Raw genomic sequence first — 20,349 nt, forward strand, 5'->3', positions numbered from 1 at the left:
TATGTATTCTTATTCTGAAAAGAAATATTATTGCATTGCATAGAAACTCACTGATTTTCTTAATGATCCCAACATATGTTTATTTATGTGTGGGAACAGATAAGGGTTTTGCATACTGACTTTTATTTTCAATCAGATATCTTTGTGAAAGAATCTTTTAAAAGGAACATCTTGCTCCCTATGAATTATCTTGGAAGGAAATCAAGGTGTGAGGTTGTTTACGGGAATGTGTAAGATAAATGTGATTTTAAAAATCTTTTAGCCTGCACGTAAATGGAAAGAAAAATGAAGTTCAGTGAAGTCCTTGCTTCATTCATTCTTACTGTTCATTTTTCATCCTCTGGAAATGGATTTAGTTGTTGCAGGTTTTGTGCATTTCATTTACTTATTTATTTGAAGTGTTCTGTGTGAGTTAATTGCTGTGATGGATGGGAGAAAGGATAATGGGGATTAAGATTCTGTCACAGAATCACCAAAGTTAGAAAAGACCTCCAAGATGATCGATTCCAACAGTCCACCTACCAATATCGCCTCACTACACCATGTCCCTTAGTACCACATCCACACAGTTCTTGATCGCCTCCAGGGTTGGTGACTGCACCACCTCCCTGGGCAGCCTGTGTCACTGCAGCACCGCTCTTTCTTGGAAGTTTTCCCCCATATCCAACCTGGTCCTCCCCTGTTGCCATGTGAGGCCATTCCATCTCATCCTATTGCTAGTTAGCCAGGGGAAGAGGCTGATTCCCCATCTCACAGATGTTTTACCTTATGGTGCTGTTACTGCACTGCTGTTGTTTCACAGTGACCTTTTTCAACAGTCATTCTTATTCAGCTTTCATTAAACTGTGAAAACTCTGAGGTCTCCTTGGTCTTACGTCTAAGGCTCGCAGGGCTTGAGTGCTGTCTATTTCATGCTGTTTTGAGCATTCAGTTTGAGCAAATTCTGAACCTGAAGATATATAGCGGAAGGCTGGTACTACTATTGTGCTAATTTGTTATAAAGAGACTTCCTTGAGAAATAATATCTTCAGATGAGCATTTACACAAGTTTGCTGTAGGCAAGGAGAGCGTCATCAAATCTAGTTTTGTTGGTATTACGTTTAGAGCTGGGTTCTCTTAGTCTGTTCTGGGCATTCTACTTTATTAAATGTTTCCGTTTCACTGCAATTGATTTTGAGGCTGTATCTTTTTATCTCTTTACCAGTCTAAGAAGGTAATTACAAAATTATCTGCCTAATATTTTAGTTCCTTCATAAGCTAAGATGCTTTAACTGGCATTTTTTTCCCCCCCCCAGTCTTTTCAAAGTATTGATACTGTATTTACTTTGCCTAAAAATCTGTTTCTGTTGCAGGGAAAGAATGCTTTCTTCATTCACGAGTGCAAAGGCTGACAATGTAGAATATAGTTACATGTAATGAAAGTGAAAAATTTGGACAGTCTGATTTCTTGGAGTGTTTCTTCGGGGGTGTTCTCTTAGAAGCCTTTGATCATCCTTTTTGATGTAAGAAGACAGGCAGATTTCATTACAGGAAGCTTGCGGAATCTGTTGATGTGTCCTGAAAAAAATTACAGCATGCAGTCCCTTCTCTATGAAATAGAAGCTTGTTTTAGTCAAAAATAGTATTGCTGCTCCTTATGTAGTGTACCTTATTGCCTCTAACCATCATGGTTACAAGGTCTGCAACTTAAGCCAGTAGTGTTTGTTACGATGCTTTAGCTTTGGCAATATAGTAGTTGGAAAACATGGACCTACCTGCTAACTAGGGAATAGATTTCACATTTCAAACAAGAAACAAGTCGTAGGGTCCCAACTACGAAGGAATGGTGAAGGCTTCCAGGTACCTATATTTTTATATATAGGTAGTACCTATATTTTATTTCTATTTTATTTTCTTCAATTTTTGTAATTCACATCAGATCTTTACAGCCAGGCCCTGTCAGCAGTGTGAAAGAAACTCTTTGCCTGCAAGCCTTCTCCAGCCTTGCAGACGCAGCTTTGTCTCCTGCTTGCACTAAGCATTATCTGCTCTTGTAAGCCTGAGGTTTGAGCCTTTGTGTAAGCACAGTCGTGCAGATGGTAGTTTAGGTCTCATTGTACCCCTTCTCCTGGCTCCTGCTTTCACTAGCAGCTGTAGGATTTGGCTTAATAACACTTCTAAATTCTATTTGGATAAATGAAACCTTCCTTCCTTCACTACCCCCCGGTGTTTGCCAAATATATAGATAATATTTCAGCTTTGACCAGTTTTCCTGCCATTGTCGATCTTATGCCATTTCTAATGCCTTATTAGAATTGAGTGACTTATATGCCCAGTGTGCCAATTTGTACCTTTTTTTAATACAAAACCTGTATAATATAATCTAAAAATAGCAGTTTCTCCATGGACACATAAAATGTGGCTAGAGAACATAGGAAAGGAAGCTATTGGAAATAGAAGGATGAAGGGAAAAAATACATCCAAATGAGAAGATGGAAGAAAGCATAGTTCTTGGAACGTTAAAAATAAAATGATAATATGACAGGGCAAATGTTCTTGAGGAGCAAACAGCTAAAGACATAAAAAAAGACAGTGAACACAGCCCCCTCCCCACCCCCTGTTACACCAAGCCTGCCAGACTGTGTGGCAGGTTGCTAAAAAGTGCATGTGTAAAAGCAGCAGTCAAGAAACATAAGGCCGCATCATTGGAGCTCAATTATTTGCATCAGTGTTCAGTGTGGAGGAGCTTAGGGGGTCTTTCTTATCTGTAAGATTCTCTCACAATGATCCCTTAAATTATTTTTTTTACGCCAGAGGATGTTAGCCTCAATTTAAAGGCTTCAAAGTGATGCAGAGAACTAAAGAGCGGCAAATCAAAGCTTTTGAGTATAAAACTTGCTAGACAACATACACCCTGAAAAAACTATGTGCTTTTTGTAAGGAGAAGTTGTGTCTTGTAAATCGGTTGGACTTTTCACACAATGTCAGTAAATATGTGAAGTGGTCCAGATGAAGAGGTACGCTTGGTGTTTCTGAGATGTATTAGGATGCTTCATTAGACACAAAATGCTTTGAAAGCTCTGAAAGAACAATTCATAAATGGTGTGGGGATGTGTGAATATGGTATTTTCTGTTGATTTGGTGCTAAAAATAATCATGTAAAGAGTCATTTATTAAAGTTGATTAGAAAAATTAGCCAGTAATGGAGCAGTAAAATGGCAGACACAAGTTTCAGCCTCAATAGGTGCAACTGTTTATGGGGAGTAATGTCTACAGGAGGCAAGTATGAGGTGTTGCAGATTAGCCATTAGCATTGGGGCATTGGAGGTGAAAGGTTTTCAAATGTAGGTGATAAAAAAAAAATGAAAGGATGACTTAAAAAGGACGTGGCTCTGTCACAAAGCATGTGCTTTGGACATGACTTGGGCACATGTAGTTCTAGACAGTAGCTAGAATAGCTGAACTAAAAAGTGATTGGGTGCAAGTATGAAATGGCTTTGGTTTGTAGCTCAACTGGTGTATAGATATGAAAGTCAGTGGTGTGAACGTGCGACGTGGTGTAGGGAGCCTGCTTTGGCTGGGGGGTTGGACTCGATGATCTCTAGAGGTCCCTTCCAACCCCTACAACTCTGTGATTCTGTGAACGTGGGTGATGGGTTGGGTGCCATTCTTCAGGATGCCTTGTGTGACAATAACTGGGAGGCACCGCAGAAATCAGGCAGAAGGCTTGATTTAAATAAAATAAAATAAAATAAAAAATTCTTTCTCAGAAGGCATCGTAACAAAAGTCTCAAAAATTAAAATCGCGGGATTTTGAATGCTGTATGTGTAAAAGTGCCCGTTCACTGTGTATCAAATGTGGGAGGTGTCTGCTGTCCACAGGTGTGATCAACCTTTGTTCTAGTTGACTGGTATTCATCATGATCACTTAGAGAATCCTTATCTATATAATAAGCACAAGTGAAAATTGTTTATGATGAGTTCATTTATAGAAACGTGCAGTATTTGGAAAATAACTGCACAGTTTGTGCTAGAATTATCAGTGATAATTTGAAATAATTTAAGAAACTTCAACTCTGTCCAAAATTTGGCATGTATGATAAAAAGGCTTATAAACACCTCAAGCAGTTGTTTACAGTGTGAAGTCACAATTCTTTTTGAAGCTGAAATTTCTGCAGAAAATACATAACAAGAAAAACTTAGTCACTCTCCTGTCCTTTGTAAAGTCTACAGGACTACTGTCCTTGTACTTTTTCTCCTACTCCAGATTAATTACACAGTTTTGTAAATGTAGTGTAGACTTGTGGATATGTTTAGTTCTCGTTTAAAAGTATTAGTAATTTTGAGAGTGAAAACTTAATTGTACAAAGACTGTTCGCTTACTACTTACTCAGTACTTTCCATTTTAATGAGATATAAATGTAATCTACCATGAAAAATTCATTACTTAATACTGGCTTGCATTCAAAGGGACTTCTTAAGCTTTCCTTTAAAATCCTAGAGTAGTCTAATACGGATAAGAATACAAAGTTGAGAAATACTCAGAAGCTAGGAAATTATTTGATTTTTGAGGAAGATGTTATTGTTCCTGTTAATAATCTATCTCAGATCATCTCTAGTAACATTATTGCTGAAGCATAACTTCATTGGATAGTCATGAAGTATATGTAATTTGTGCTTGAGTACACCAGCTTGCCTTGTTGCATGTTGCTGCGTGTATGAACATAACAGAAGTCTGCTCCCAAAGACAAGTCAGAGTTCTTGGCTCCTGTTTCCATGTTGAAAGCTTATTTATTCTTACTGTGTTGACTTCATAAATCAAACAAGGTGGACAGTGTTTCTGGTAGGGTTCAAATATCATGGGTTTTAGTGAGATCCCCCACAGCCTTCTCATTCCAGGCTGAATAAGTCCAGTTCCTTCGGCCTGTCCTCATAGGAGAGGTGCTCCAGCCATTGGATCATCTTTGTGGCTCTCCTCTGGACCCTATCCTAAAGCTCCATATCTTTCCTGTATTGGAGGCCCCAGATGAGGACACAGTACTCCAGCTGCTGCTTCATGAGGACAGAACAGGGGGGGACAATCACCTCCCTGTCTGCTGGCAACCTCTCTTCTGATGGAGCCCAGAATACCATTGGTCTTGTGGGATGCAAGTGCATGCTGCTGGCTTGTGTTTTTTTCATCAACCATAATGATTAAGTCCTTCTTAGGTATTTGCCCTTTTTAAGATCTTGACCTGTGTTGAATGAAGAGAAATCTCATTTATATTTATGTTAGATTAATCTCCTTTTTTCCTTCTGATATCCTCCTGATATACAGAAGTTGGCTACTAAGTGTTCTGTCAGCTGAATGAGAGTGGAAAACGTGATCTGACATGCTAACCTCCCTGATAGTATTTTTGCTTGTTCTGTGAATGCCTATTCAGGCAAAACAAGGAGCAAGAGAGATCCCTTCCCTGCTTTGCCACATCTCAGAGAGCAGTGTTTTGTGCCTTCCTTGTGGTGTGTTATCTCATTTGTCCTACTGCAGCCCTGAGCAAGCATCCTGCCCAGCCTGGACTTGACTGTTGAGACTGATTGGACTGACCTTGGTCTAGAGCTGTGTGCTTTCTGCAAAACTAGGGTCATTTTATGATGCTGTAGACTATTTCTTGATTTTATTTATTTATTTATTTGGATCTACCCTCTACTCTGCCCTGGTAAGGCCTCATCTGGAGTACTGTGTCCAGTTCTGGGCTACCTGGTACAAAAAAGACAGGGACCTCTTGGAAAGAGTCCAGCAGAGGGCCACTAAGACGGTGAAGGGCCTGGAGCCCTTCCCCTATGAAGAAAGGCTAAGTGAATTGGGTGTGTTTAGCCTTCAGAAAAGAAGACTGAGAGGGGACCTGATCCAGATCTATAAATATCTGAGGTGTATGGGTCAAAGTGTTGAGGCCAGACCCTTTTCAGCAGTGTGTGGAGACAGGACAATGGGAAATGGCCAGAAACTGGAGCACAGGAAGTTCTGCATGAATGTGCACAAGAACTTCTTTACGGTGAGGGTGACGGAGCACTGGAACAGGCTGCCCAGGGAGGTGGTGGAGTCTCCTTCTCTGGAGATATTCAAGACCTGCCTGGACGCCTACCTGTGTGACGTGGTGTAGGGAGCCTGCTTTGGCAGGGGGGTTGGACTCCATGATCTCTAGAGGTCCCTTCCAACCCCTATGATTCCGTGAATCGCTGTTAACCACACATGTAAGAATACAGCCATATCAAAGAAGTGAGGTTTTCACCCTTAGGAAAGTAGAGTCACAGCACTCTGAACCCCTCCAGGGCTCTGAGATGTGCACATTAAAGGAATTTCCACTGTATTACTCTGAAAGATTGACTTGCTTTATAAAATGTTCTGAACTAGGGCTTGAGCGATTGCAGAGAATGAAAACTAAACTTCAAGAGCCTGTAGTTAAACCATCATAATGACTTATCTCAGTCTTTCCACGTACACTGTCTGCCTCTGTTTTTCTTTTTAAAAGCTTTTCTTGCCTCTAGAGACTATTGAAGTCATGTTCTTTGCTAGGTTTCATATGCCGAAATATTTAGCTCAGTCTATTTTGATGTGTGCAGATGTCAAGGGATGCTGCTGTGTGTGCTGTTGTCATGCTCCTCGGTGTTCTTAAATATTGCTACACTACCATTATAAGCATGTAAATTAAAGTGGATTTTGGTTGCCCTTCTTCCTTGCCTTGCAGAGCCTTGCAAGCCCTCGATTCTGATTTTACCTAGTGACCTTTGTAAGCAATATATTTTTAGAATTCTGTTGTCAGAATACCATGACGGATTTTAAAGGTTTCAAAAAAGCTAGTTGTCACCCTGTAACACAATCCTGTATTTTAGAACAAATTCCAGCATTAGACAGAATTCCAAGTCAGCTCTGTCAGGCTGTGCAGCTGCAGTGTGAAATTGGGCAGGCCAGCACCTGCCTCCAGCTTCCTGGAGCTGTGCTGTCACCTCCCTCCCAGCTGCCAGACAGAGCTGCTGGCATGAGCTGTGTGTGCCCTGCCAGGTATTCTGCCTTTTGTTTCCCTGACCATAGTATGGGAGGAGAGATGATACCAAGATGTGATGAAGCTGGATGTGAGGCTCCAAGCATCCTGCATTATAAGAATTCCCTTGGTAACCTTCGTTCTCCAGCAGACTCCCACTGCGTAGCTTGGTGCCCCCATCCCTCCCTGCACAATCATGGAGTGGGTAGGCAGAAAAGTTGAGAGATCTGCCATGCACACGTGTGCATGTTAAAATAGAAATCTCCATTTGTTGTCTGCTGCGTGGAGGTTTGAGCTGTTTTGGCTTGGCATACTTTGGAGTTTCAGGATCAAACACATGGAGGTACAAATTCAGTAATTCTCTTCCCTGAGCCAAATATTTCTACTTGAAGCTATTTTGGTAAGGTGAGTAGGATGAAAATTCTCTTGACAAGCCTTAAAAAAAAAAGCAATTAAAAAAAATTGTGTTTTCAAATAACCCACTCCAAAGAATGTGTGACAGACTTGCTGGGTGAGTAATCTACATCAGGTCCCTGTACAACGTCATCACTTGGCACCAAAGCACCAAAGTCATGGGTCTTTTTAGATATATGGACTTTGTCCTTAGAGACTATGATGTTTCATTCTGTTCTCCATTTCATTGGTGCCAGTGCTGTATGCACCTAATTGTGTTGGAGTAGATGCTTACTAGTCTTTCCGGCCTTGATGATACTATGGTTCTATGACTGCTGCTTCCAGAAGTAAGTCTGATAGAAGCTCTAACATAACTCTTAATTTTAAATTTAATTAACTTTTTTTTTTTTCTATAGAAATTTCTTACATAACTGCAGTACTTCAGAATGCGACTACATATGTGATCTAATAATTCTTGTCTCAGTATGATAATGACTGAATTTAATTTTAAGTAAATTGACTCCCCAGGGAAAGCTGTTAGACTGACAGTGAGATTGGTTTGCCATTTACAAATAAATAAATTCCCTAACAGCTTTGGATACCTTATGTCAAGCTGCTTATTTATGATATAATAGAAGAATTGGAAGAGACTCCGTGTTTTGTTTTCATTTTTTTTTTAATTGTATTATTTGATTGGCCTTGTAATAGTTCTTAATTAGGGAGTCCAAGACAAGCTTTGCTTGCCTAAATCAATATTCAAAGGCTCATGAGACAAATAGGTGCGATCCACACTTCATCAAACCCATTGACTGAGGCATATGTAGAAATTTACTAAATTTGCCAAAAAACTTTTTTTTTTATTTAATTTTTTTTTTTTTTTTTTTTTTTTTCCTGGATGGAAATTAGATTTTGCAGCAGCAGAAGGCAGCTAACAAAAATGCCATCTTGTCTCAGCTGCTGTACACTGGCCCACTTCCTCTCCACCTGTTTGGATCCTCATGAAATGATTGTGGTATGACGACTTCTCACCCCACTATGATGCTAATGAGACATGTAGCCATGTTGATCATTAGTACATAAATGTACACAGTTTAATTGCTTTATTACCATAGGAGAATAATGCTCTGCATGGATTAGGTGGCTGTTTTTTCTCACTGATTCAGAGCCATTGTAGTGTAGAAGTGGTAGCATCCAAGCGATCTTCTCTGCTACGATTATGTTTAATAGATGAGAGCATAGCTTAATAGATGAGAACCTCAAAAGGGAGGTTGGACAGAAGTAGGCTACTTAGTACTACGAAAACATTGCTTAGCAAAGAGGCAATTTTGTTTTTAAAGGATTGTGTACATGCTCACCCCAAATTAGTCTCATTAAGGTAATCACAGTATTCACTAAATGAAAACAGTGTCTGTTTTGAGTACAGATGTGTCTGTGCTGGAAGCTGTGGGAACAGAACTGTATGTACTCTGGTGTTTATTTTCTTTTTTCTATTTTTTTTTTTTCATTGATCTTATAAAGAGGTTGGCAAATTACGGTGTTCTGTTCCTACCTATTGCATTCAGTGAGGTGACGTGATAATGTGAAGCTTTTAACTGGCTGCTAAGGTGGGGCTCTGAAGTGTGTTAGCTTCCTTTGCTCGCTGAACTAGTAAGAAGCTTTCCAAACTGTTGTGCTTGCTGAATTTTCACAGCTGATGAGAAAAGCCTGCAGTGCCCGCAGCCTGCCCGCAAGGACTCTGAGCCATCACCCTTCCCCATTTATCAGCTGGAAGTTCTTTGTGTCTGTACAAAGCTCTGCTCTCAAACCTTCACCATCACTTTCTGAGCGCTGCATTGAAGTGGCGGTGGTACCCAAAGACTTATTCTGAAGTAGTGGATCAAACAGAAATTGTAATTGTTTTAGCTGTGTAGTATGGCAATAAACCGTGTTTTAAAATGGAGCAAATAAGTCTTTAAAGCTTTAAAGCAGAGAGATTTGTCTGAGAGCTGGAAATGGCAGCTTTATGGAATTAAATGTCTTTGCGGACTGGTATGTGTGAGGTGGAAAAGGGAAGAAATGGTTCTTACAGGGGGTTCTGAGTCTGCCAGAACAAAGCAGCTTTAGGTAAGGATGAGAACGTGAGTTTCAGTGTTTCTTTCTTACAGGCTTAACTTTTCTTCTTTAAGTATTTTTGAATGATGAGATACTTTCTGTTTTCACTAGAAACTGTCATCAGCGATTTTTCTAATTTTCCATTAAAAGAAATTCACCTAACGTATCATAAAAAATAGATACTGGGATTGCTGATTATAGAGGTAGAAACCAAACTGAGAATTCTGCCAGTGGCAGGGATAAGCAAAGCTGGAAGGATCCTATTGAAAATGAGGTTATAGTTCTTTAAACCAAATAAAATAAATAAACCCACCAGCTCAGCTGCCCAGGGCTCCATCCAAAGTGGCCTTGAGCCTCCAGGGATGGAGCAGCGCAGCTTCTCTGGGCAGCTGTGCCAGTGCCTTTCCTTCTTATCTGTTTTTGTTTGTTTTTAAATAACAAATGAGGAAAACTACATAAGACCAGGGTAAACAACAGAGCATAAGGTACTAGTACTCTCTGCAGCAACATTCCACTAGGCTAATAAACAGGTAATTACCGTAATCACACTGAACTGTCATCTTAGCAGTTATCAGAAACCTACATTCTCCATGTGTGTATAAACACACTTGTTTTTTTCAGTAAATAAAATTTAAAAATCAACATTGTGTAACATCCAGTCACCAGTAGAGCTTATCTTGTGTGTTGTCCTTTACACCACAGAACTCTTCTTGCTGTAATGTGCTCTGTGCCACTGTCAGAGCTGCCAGCCTACTACTATATACCGCTGTTCACCAGTGCAAGTAATTACTTCCATTTCCTTTTAGAGTTTATTATGTTTCTTGCAAAACATTTATTTAAGCTCATTTATCACTCAGTTTTGAGTGAATAGTGCTCGTTTGATAAACTGTAAGGACTAGCAGTTTCTTATTCTGCTTTTTATGAAGAAGCTAAACAACAAATTCCACGGAAAATTATTCTTTCATTATTGTTTGTCAGTTTATGTTGTCATTTTCATGTTATACCAGTGGATTAAACATCTCTTGAAGTGCGTACTTACTGTACGCACTATTTGTACAGCATCCCTACCTGCCTTCCTTTAAGCCTGTCAGTTTGGCTGGTAATTGAAAATAAATATTTGAAATATGAAGAAAAGCCATTGATTTGAATGGATAGAATCAAAGCTCTGAAATATTAAGAAAAGAATGGTATTAGAGTTGTTGATTTGCTTCTGAAAGTTTATAATGAACCAAACAAACAACAAAGGTGAGCAGGGACTGTGAGGGCAGTTATTCACTGAGTGCACTCTTTCTCAGAGCATGCAAATGAATAAGGGACTTGGATTCTGGTTTTGAGTGCCTGGCTGCCATTTTGAGGTTTCTGTAGTCTGTACTAGTTTCATAAGTGAATGGGGCAGGGAGAATCGTGCCTATCCGTCCATCCCTTGATCCACTGATAAAATGTCTTACTTATTCTGCAGGCCAAGAGCTTCCTAGATAATCACAGAAAACAGAATGGCCTAGGTTGGAAAGGGCCACAATGATCATCTAGTTTCAGTACACATGCAGGGTTGCCAACCACCAGACCAGGCTGCCCAGAGCCACATCCAGCCTGGCCTTGAATGCCTCCAGGGATGGGGCATCCACAACCTCCTTGGGCAACCTGTTCCAGTGCGTCACCACCCTCTGTGTGGAACAACTTCCTCCTAATATCTAACCTAAACCTCCCATTTCAGTTTAAAACCATTCCCCCTTGGCCTATCACTATCCATGCTCTTGAACAGCCCTTCCCCCTCCTGTTTATATGCTCCATTCAAATACTGGAAGGCCAAAATGAGGTCTCCTCAGAGATTTCTCTTTTCCAAGCGAAAGAGGCCCAGTTCCTTCAACATTTCCTCACAGGAGAGGTGCTCCAGCCCTCTGGTCATCTTAGTGGCTCTCCTATAGACTCGTTCAAAGAGTTCTGAACCTTTCCTGTAGTGGAGGCCTCAGGCCTGGATGCAGTACTCCAGATGGGGCCTCAGAAGAGCTGGTAACGTGACCAGTGTTCTGAATTTACGTAAACAAATAAGAAGATTTAGAGCGGAAACTCAGTGAATAATCCTCTGAGAAATTACAGATTAAATGAAGATTTATCTGCTGTAGTGGTAATAAAGTAGATTAATCTTTTTAGCACCTTTTTAAGTGCAAAAGATCAAATGAAATCAGTATTTAAGAACATAGGTTCACTTAACTTTTTCAAAGAATGCAGAAATGATCAGCCTTAATTTTGTTAGCGCATCAGTTTGTTTGCATACGGCCTTCTGGTCTTGAAGATTATTCTTCTAGTAATAACTCACTAAATCAAAAGGCTTTTTTCTAGTTCCACAAAATTCAAATGTTATCTGACTGTCAGAGTAGAGCAGACAAGGTGGGTGGGACTGGATGTCTCTCTTTATGAAGTGTATATGCCTAAAACACCTATCAGAATGCAAGAAAACAGGGTAAAGAAAGGCGCCTAATTGTAGAAGCTTTTCCTCCCTCTGAGGATTTGCTGTGCTTTTTCCTAGAATACATCACTTTCCTTGTGATATATCAATGGCAGTTCTTCCTTTCCCTTAAATGAGTGCATGGTTGGTATTATTAGTGTGAAGCCTGGTAAAAGAAACATTTTAATTCCAGCTCCTAATCGTGGTCAGGTCCATAGAGGATAAAGTTCACTTGGTAATATCAATTCTGGATTAATCAGCTTTGCTTCTTTTTTGAAGCTTTTGCAAAATCACTGGGAAAATGCATTTCCTTCTTCAGGAATCCAGTATTTTTTTCTGTTTGGAGTAGCAGGCAGCTTCAGTGCTGTGCCAGCCCGAGGCATAGAAAGTGGAAGCCTTTTAGATTAGTAATTGATGGGAGCCCAAGTTAATAAGTCATCAGTGCTTTGTTACTTTGCCTTTGTTAAATGCTTTATATTCATTTTTCCCATCAGAAAGAATGAAAGGGAAACATTCTGAAGTCTTCTCCACATCTTTAGTCATCACCAACTTGATGACGAAGGGTGGGATGTTATGAAAAATGAAGGTAATGTTAAAAAGTGAAGTCCTTTGTCTAGAGAAGATAATGTAGGTGCATGTTGGAAGTGAAAGGTATATGGGCAACAGTGTTTTTGTAAGCATTGTTACGAGTCCGGTACATATTCTTGATTCTCTAGATACACTTTTTATAAAACTCATAGCAAATCACAGTGGTGGGCTGTAGGGGTGTCTGGCCAGCAGACAGGGACGGCCCCACCACCAGGTGTTATAAAACAAATTACTGAGGCTGGTAATTTTTTTGAGGGTGAAGACACTGGTTGTTCCCAGCAATATGCTGTAACTTTTCTAAGGGCTTGTGTGTGTGAACTGTCTGTCTTCTCCAAATAAGCACCTTCACGAATACTGGCTCCTGCACCCCTTGGTTGTAAATTGCAGCGTTGGAAGTTGCTGTGAAGGGTTGAATGTGAGCTGTCATTGCCGGAGGGGGAGAAAAAGAAATACAACCGAAAAATCCCACTGAAACAGCAGGAGTTGAGCTGCAGCTGCAGGTTGGTTCCTTGTCCACCTGAGGGCTGTGTAGGACTGCTCTGCCAGTAAGGATATCACTAAAGCTCATGATATCAGGATCTGGTTGTAGCAGGTCTGTTCTCCCTCTTCATTTTTGCTGTCTTCACAGCCTTTAGCTATCATTGAGAGTGCAGCACAGCAATGAAAGCTGTAATACGGTTAAAGAATAAGATCAGTGTTCAGTGCCATGTCACAGCAAAGCCAATTAGGTGGAGGAAGCTGATAGTTTTTGTCTCACTTGCTGCTTAACAGTTCAGTGTGTTTCAGTGAAATCCTAGTTTCCTCTGGGCTTTGGTTATCTAACGCCTAATCATAAATACATGCAATCAACATATACTAATATGTGAATGTGTAGCACAAGAGGATGCAAAACTGTTGCTTTTAGTTTCAGTGAGTAATGATGAATATCTGTTCATTAAAAAAATGGACACATTTCCCAAATTTTTGAAGAGAGATTGAATTTTGTTTGTACTGCTGTGTATGTTCTTCAAATGCTGTTCAGGTTAAAATCACTGAGGTGGATTAAAAAAGAATTGTGTGATTCTGCATTATTTCTCTTAGATAGCTGGGGCAAAATGACCATGACTCGAAGGCTTACTGGCCTACAATGATTATATTTCCTGCTGAGTCTGTAAGATTAGGTGAACTAGACAAGGAGTATTTAAGGTATTTATAGATGCCCTTTCCAACAAAAGCATTTTTTCATTAATCATGAAATTAGTGAGATTGGGAAAGACCACTAGAATCAGTGAGTCCAACTGTAAATCCACCACCACCATACCCACTAATCATGTCTCTCAGTGCCACATCTGCTCATTTCTTGAACACCTCCAGGGTTGGTGACTCCACCACCTCCCTGTGCCACTACCTCACCACCCTTTCTAAGGAAGAAATTTTTCTTTACGTCCAACCTTAACCTCTCCTGGTGCAGAATAAGGCCTTTGCCTCTTCCTAGAGTTAGTTTTTATTGCAGTACATGGGTGACGGGGCCGCTTTCAGGCTTAGACCAGGTATGTGAAGGCTCGCTGGGCATGATGAGGTATTTCTACCAGCTCTGAGGAAGTAGTTCTGCTGGAGTCAGCGAGACTGGACTGTGCAAGTGAACCAATGTGTGCAGGCTAAATGCATGTTAGGACAATTGCTGGTTTAAGAGGAGTGCAATAAGCGTATGGAAGGACAAAATGCTTATATAATGGGAGAAAAACATTGCAGCTATAATGTTCATAACCTTGAGGAGCTGGCAGTGGCATAGGTTTGGTTGCTCAGGGCATGGGTTAGAAAAGTCTGGCTTCTTTTGGACATGGAGTTTGTATGGCATGAATCTGTTATCAAGGTGGTGCTGGGAATGCACAAATTCCTTTGGGATTATGCTCTTCTTTTGTTCTACTCCTCACCAGAAGCCTGGGTGCAGTTGGTTGTCTGAATGGGAAATGTACTACATTATTATTTTTAGTGAATACTCCTCAAAGCTTTAACTATAGCGCCTTCTTAATGATAAGAAAAAGTGGTGACTGGGTCCATTTTAAAGACTGATTTTCCATGTCTCAAACGATGCCTCTTTAAATATGATAGCCTTTTAAACTGAAAATGTCTACATTTACTTGGAAAGAAATATGGACTTCTTAAAAATCAAGCTCTTTTTTAAAAGCCTGCTTAAATTATTATAAGATATAAGTATTAAAAATCATTCGTGCTTTCAATTCTAATACTGTATGAAGTCCTTCTTTTAAGAATAAGTAAAATATCTGAAAATTATTCATAATCTTTAGTCAACTCTCACATTTTTGTAAGAAATATCTTGATGCAAACTACTGCATCAGCTGATGTTCTGCAAAAGATGAAGGTCTCGGTGGGAACAGGGGCAAAATGAAGACAGGTCCCCAGTTTTAGGGCTGCCCTGTAGCTAACCCCAGGCCTGTGATTACTTTGCTCAGTGACTGATAGAGCTATGGCTGCTTTGAAGCTCATATTAGGCACTAATATTAGCTAAGGCTCTGGGTGTAATGTTTATATGTAGGAACATTTTATGTTGTGTTCTGTATGACACTATTAACAGTAGTTGCCTGTTTGTCTTCTAGCAGAGGGATTAATCCCATTTGTTACTAATTGCTGTGTGAAAGGTATATGATAAGCCAAAGCAGCCTACTTTCTTTTTATCTTTTTTCTTCTATCTCTTTGCTAACCAAGCATCATGGAAGGTAACCATAGAGCAAAGGAACACATCCCGGTGAAGGGAACTGCTCAGCCTGAAACTCCCGACTCCCTCCTGCCTGAGGGAGTGGCTGCCAAAGCACTTAAATGAAATAGCAATATGGAACACGCATTGATGCAGTGCAGCTCCTGTGTATGGGTTTGCAGCATCTTTGGCTGTCTAAAGGAGAACTGTTCAGTCTACTAAATCATTAATGTCTTCATAAATGACAAAAATTCTGCTAGTGTGTATTATCTGCTCTCTGAGTGACCTGAGACATATCTGCTATGTTTACATGATACTGGAGTCTGCTTGGGGCTGTTATGGCTAGATACAGCTTATACACAGGGCATGCAGCCACAGAGAGCTGATAAGGTGTTTGTGGGATGTATTTCTGTACTGTTATCTTTGTGTTCGTATGGTGTGCATCTTGATGCAAACGGAAACCTTGAACGTTTAGTGTGGGGTTCAGGACCATGAAGCTGGCATCTTGTGACACACTATGTCCCAGTTGTTTAACTGCAGTGTGCAGATCCCTGGCAAGTTCTCTCTGATACCTGCCAGGCCATGTCTTATACAATTAGCTCTGGGTGTCTGAAATGCAACTGTGTCTGGCATCTGAGTCTTTCCTTAGTGATTATGTCCACTGAACATCTTTATAATAACAAATAACTTTCCTTTTATCTCAGACATAATAGAAAATACCTTTTTCTTTTTCCTTTCTAGTTATATTTGAAGTCTCTACAGACAAGCCTAACAATAAAATTAACTGGCTGCAACTGAAAAATTCTGTTTCTTTGTAGGTTCTTTGTTTGTTTGTTTTAGTGCAGTGCAATAAGCAGCTTCTTAAATTAAACTTACTAAAAGACAGTTGTCAAATGAGGAAGTTCCACTGGACTTTATTGACATACCTGTAAGGCTCACCTATTGTTTGCCTGTAGACTCTACTTGAATAACTCGCAGCAATATCCTATAAGCAAAGTTCAGAAAATATATTTTTTCTTAATGAAAATAGTCCTCTATTACCCCAGTCGTATGCCATCTTAAACCTTTGTTTCCCTGCAGAGTATAGTCAGTCACCATGAAACTGAAGAATATGATGTTTCTTCATTCAGCAGTGGAGAGCAGCAGCAGGTGGAGAAGTTTGTTCTTTGTTATTTCGAAGAACAGTCTTGAAGGAGGAAACGCAGATTACAGGGAGTAAAACCTTGATTCTATCAGCTGTAATTATATAATATGAAACAGTGGAGATTGTCAGCAGAAGGGTGGGTGGTAAGTGCAGTGGTCCATTTGTCTGGCTGGCTCTGAAGATCTGCTCCCCACATCGCTATCAAGGCCACCTCCATGCTGGCAATTGCCTATTCTGTGAGCATTCAGCTGTATTGCCTCTCTGAATGCCATAAATGATACAGAAGAAAAATGCTTTCCCTCTGACGGATGTACATTTGAACCAGGAATTTCACCAATACAGCAATGTCATTTTAAGTGATGTATGCAGTGGCAAAGGTCTAAATATGTGGAATGTTGCTGTGTAGAGTGGACAAAGGTCTAATGGTTTTGAACAGACTATGGAAGGTGGCCAAAGTTCTAATATGTTATGTAGAGCTGGCTTTGGATCTCCAGTTAACTTCTTCATTGGGTTGTCTGTTACCAAAGGTTTGAGTATCTTCTACATATAAACTCGTAACTAAATACCGTGGGGTATTATAGAGTACAGAAGACTACATAGGTTTAAAAACAAAGTAAGAAAATGTATGAATAGGAACCATACCTGTTGGCTGCTGCTCCATTGCAAATTTCAGAAGATGAAGTGTCCAGCCAGCTGGTTCATCGTACTGAAAAGCACTCTCAGCTTCGAACAGCCTGACTGTCCTTGAGTCTTTGCATTCTCAACCAGTAGCAGGGGATGGGTTTCAAAAGACAAAGCTTGCCTTGTGCCTTATCAGAACACAACAGTCTTCCTTTCTGTCTTTCGCAATAGCCAAGAAGTTTATGCAACAGTATATAGTGAGTAATATATGTACATGTTCTGGCACTGTTTCATCTGTCTAAATAGATTTACGTTGCCCATCAAAAAGAGCTGAAACTGATTAACGTGTCAGTTTTTAGTTCTGAGTATTTATTTCAAAGTAACTAAGTGTTGAAATAGCCTTTCAGCATTAGATGACAGGTTGCTGCTGCAGGGCTGCTGACGTTTTAACTGGTTTTAAGTTACCATCTTCTTTAGAATTGCTTGCTGTAACAAAGTCCCAGAGGAGCAGCTGACCCTCTTCAGTCAAAAATGAGGCAGAGCCTTGAGAAATTAGCCCAGTGGTCAGGCACAGCAACTGTCAGACAGCAGCCTTTGAGAATGGGGACTCCCTGAAAAGGGGAGTTTTTGTGGAACGGAGCTGAGAAATAAAATATAAGTAGCAACAAATTACTTGGAGAAGGGAGGAGAGAGCAGCTCCTCACTGTAAAATCTTTGTTGTTGTTAATTGGGCATTTTCCATATTTTGTAAGACTCGGAGTAAAGGGAGAATTTTCTTCTAGTGGCTCTTCATATTCATTATTCTGGTTGGCATATATTTATGTGCCTTAAATGTTGTGCTGACTGTTACACATCGTTTTAAACTGCTTTAGTTAAATACAAGGAAAGCTCAGGATAAAGCTGAGTGTGCAGAATATTAAACCTGAGTTCACTTCCTACATCACAGTGAAAACGTTTTCGCTGTGTGGTTTTGTTTTTTCATTTAAACCTTGCTCTGCCATCTACCGGTAGATCATGTTACGAAACAGAGATGGTGTGATGTTATTGTAATTGTAGAGCTGTCTGTGCTAGCCTGCTGCTTGGAGTCTGTTTTACAAAGCAGAGCTTGCATTCCTATCGTTAATCAAATTTCTCATGGCAAATAGCTGGTGTACCCATTACACTTAGAACGTATATTGCGTGAATGCATGTATTAAACAAAGTCTTAACTTCTATTCTAGCATGATTTTTACTACCCAGGGAATATTATTCCAGCCTTCAAAGCTCTGTTTACTTTCTGAAACCTAAAAATATTTTGTTTTTTGATCGAGAAGCTGACTCATGAAGTCAAATACTTCAGTTAAGAAATACTACTTCTGAGGATGCCTGTGCTATTTTAATGCTACCCTTGCTGCATGTATATGCAGTTATGATGTCTGTGTTTCAATAGATTACATACTGTCTTCCTCCACACAGTTTGTTTCTGCATTGGTGAGCTGTACATTTAATGAACAGTCATCCCATGTATTTTGTTGTTTCCTCTGTGACATAGCCAAGTGTGGAGTGTTCTTCTCCAGGGCAGCCTTCAAATTATATCTGCTTCTTTTTCTAAACACTTTCCAGTTTCAGAAGGAAACGAAGCAGGAAGCATAAGCTGCAATTCCTTTGTTATGAACTTGGTTCACCCTTTAAGGAAGTTCATCCTACATACTGCATAAGTCAAAGGACCTAAAAAGAAAAAATACATAATAATATGTCTGGAAGGAAGCAAAACAGGGATTGTGCAGACTGTTTTAATTCTTATACATCCTCATTTCTTAAGCATCTGGCAGTACAACTTTGACAGTCTTTTAATATTGCCTGGTAGGATTGAGACATCCATAGTCTTGAGGAAGCCAACCTAGAAAATTAGTAGTTTCATCCCAATTCAGCTTGGGATAGCTGTGGAAGTTGTGGAAAGACCAAAGCTTTTAGATCCACTTCTACCCACTTGCACTCATAAAGCAATCACATTAGAGATAGATTGCTGTAATTTTATTGGCAATTTTAACAGGACATAATTTTGTCTGTAGATTACATTTGTGTTTGCTGAAAGCAGGAGGGCAGTGAAAGTCAGCGAATTGTTTTATAAACATGAACCACAGGCTCCTCCAATCCCTCCAGCTTACTGCCATCTAGTTTTCCATTTTTCAGGTGCTGCTTCTTAACCACATCCCTTCACTCATAAGAACTCAGTTCCTGCGTTTGCTTGTCTCTATCCCTGTCTACACCCTGTGCTTGCTCTCAAGCCCAGTCTTCCCTCCCTGGCCTCTTCATCTAGATTTGGTTTCATATCTGCTGCTTCTAGTCTAAATTGTAGTTTTCAGGCTGTTTATAGTTTCATATTTTCAAATCACTTTCCATTAATTGGAGCTGTAATTTAACCATGCTGACAGTGGGTTTCTTCTCCTTTCTGGACACTTAACAGCAGGCCCTTTCTGGTTGTTAGAACCCCGTCACATTTGCTGTACTGAGTTGCTCTCACTGCTTGTCAAATCTGACAATTAATGGCAGCCAAGTGAACAAACAACTGGATTAGTTTGGAAGTCGGATGAGTCTTTGGTCATAAGCAGATATTGATCTGACCCACACATTCCTGGTGTAACTACCCAGCTGGCAGCTGTAATCGACATTTACCCGGGACCTGGCTGCCTTTGGGCAGTTGCTGTCTGTGTGAGCATTGGCATTTTTCTCCTAGCCACAAGAGGCCACTGAGCCTGGTTTTCAGACCTGCTACACAGCAGTTCCCTCTACAGAAAAGTCCTCACTCTGTACAAACTTTGCTTCCATGGGCAGAATGCCCTCTTGAGCCTAGAAGTGTCATTTTTGGGGAAGAGAATCGTGATTACAATCCAAGTCACTTTTCCATCGTATTTATCTGGGAAAAAAAAAAATAAAAAAATGGAGCAACCGCAGTTCTTTGTGCAAAGGGGAAGGGGGTTCCATTATATGAAAGCTCAGCAGGGAGCCCAAATAATGATAGTGAAGGATATAAACTGCTGTGAGACCCTCTGCTTGTTTGCACCACGGCCCTGGTAAGACCCCAGGAGATCCTGAAAGCAAAGAGAGAAAGGAGGGCACTGGGGAGGCCCTGTTGTTGGAAGGATGCAGTCAGCTGGCTCCTCTCTCAAGTCAGTGGCTAAGGCTTGTCCAGAAAGCAGGGCCTGGAGAGCTCGTGTGGTGTTTGGGATGGAGGAACCTGTGAAAGCCCAGCATTTTGCAGGGTGCAAAGGCAGGTGGCTCCCAGCCTCCTCATGTGTCATGCTCTGACTGTCCGGCCAAATCATGCTGGTCAGTGGTTTGTGCCTTGCTGCAGTGTCTGGCTATAAAACACCCACAGGCAACCTCCTCCCAG

General features: G+C 40.4%; 1 protein-coding gene across 2 annotated transcripts in view; it reads left to right on the plus strand.

Annotated features, from left to right (window-relative positions):
* Window positions 1-20,349, plus strand: part of MAP7D2 (MAP7 domain containing 2) — a 67,809-nt gene that overhangs the window by 10,847 nt on the left and 36,613 nt on the right. The window contains exon 1 of one of the 2 annotated variants that reach the window (XM_085550136.1): window positions 7,626-7,738. The exons of the other annotated variant lie outside the window; for it this stretch is intronic. Coding sequence (XP_085406262.1) covers window positions 7,720-7,738 — 19 coding nt within the window. The 5' untranslated portion in view covers window positions 7,626-7,719. Of the gene's footprint in view, window positions 1-7,625; window positions 7,739-20,349 lie in introns of those variants that run through there. 2 annotated transcript variants of the gene reach the window in all.

The sequence above is a fragment of the Coturnix japonica genome, chromosome 1 (assembly GCF_054131305.1).
Source record: "Coturnix japonica strain WE chromosome 1, WE-NBRP24, whole genome shotgun sequence".
NCBI lineage: Eukaryota > Metazoa > Chordata > Aves > Galliformes > Phasianidae > Coturnix > Coturnix japonica.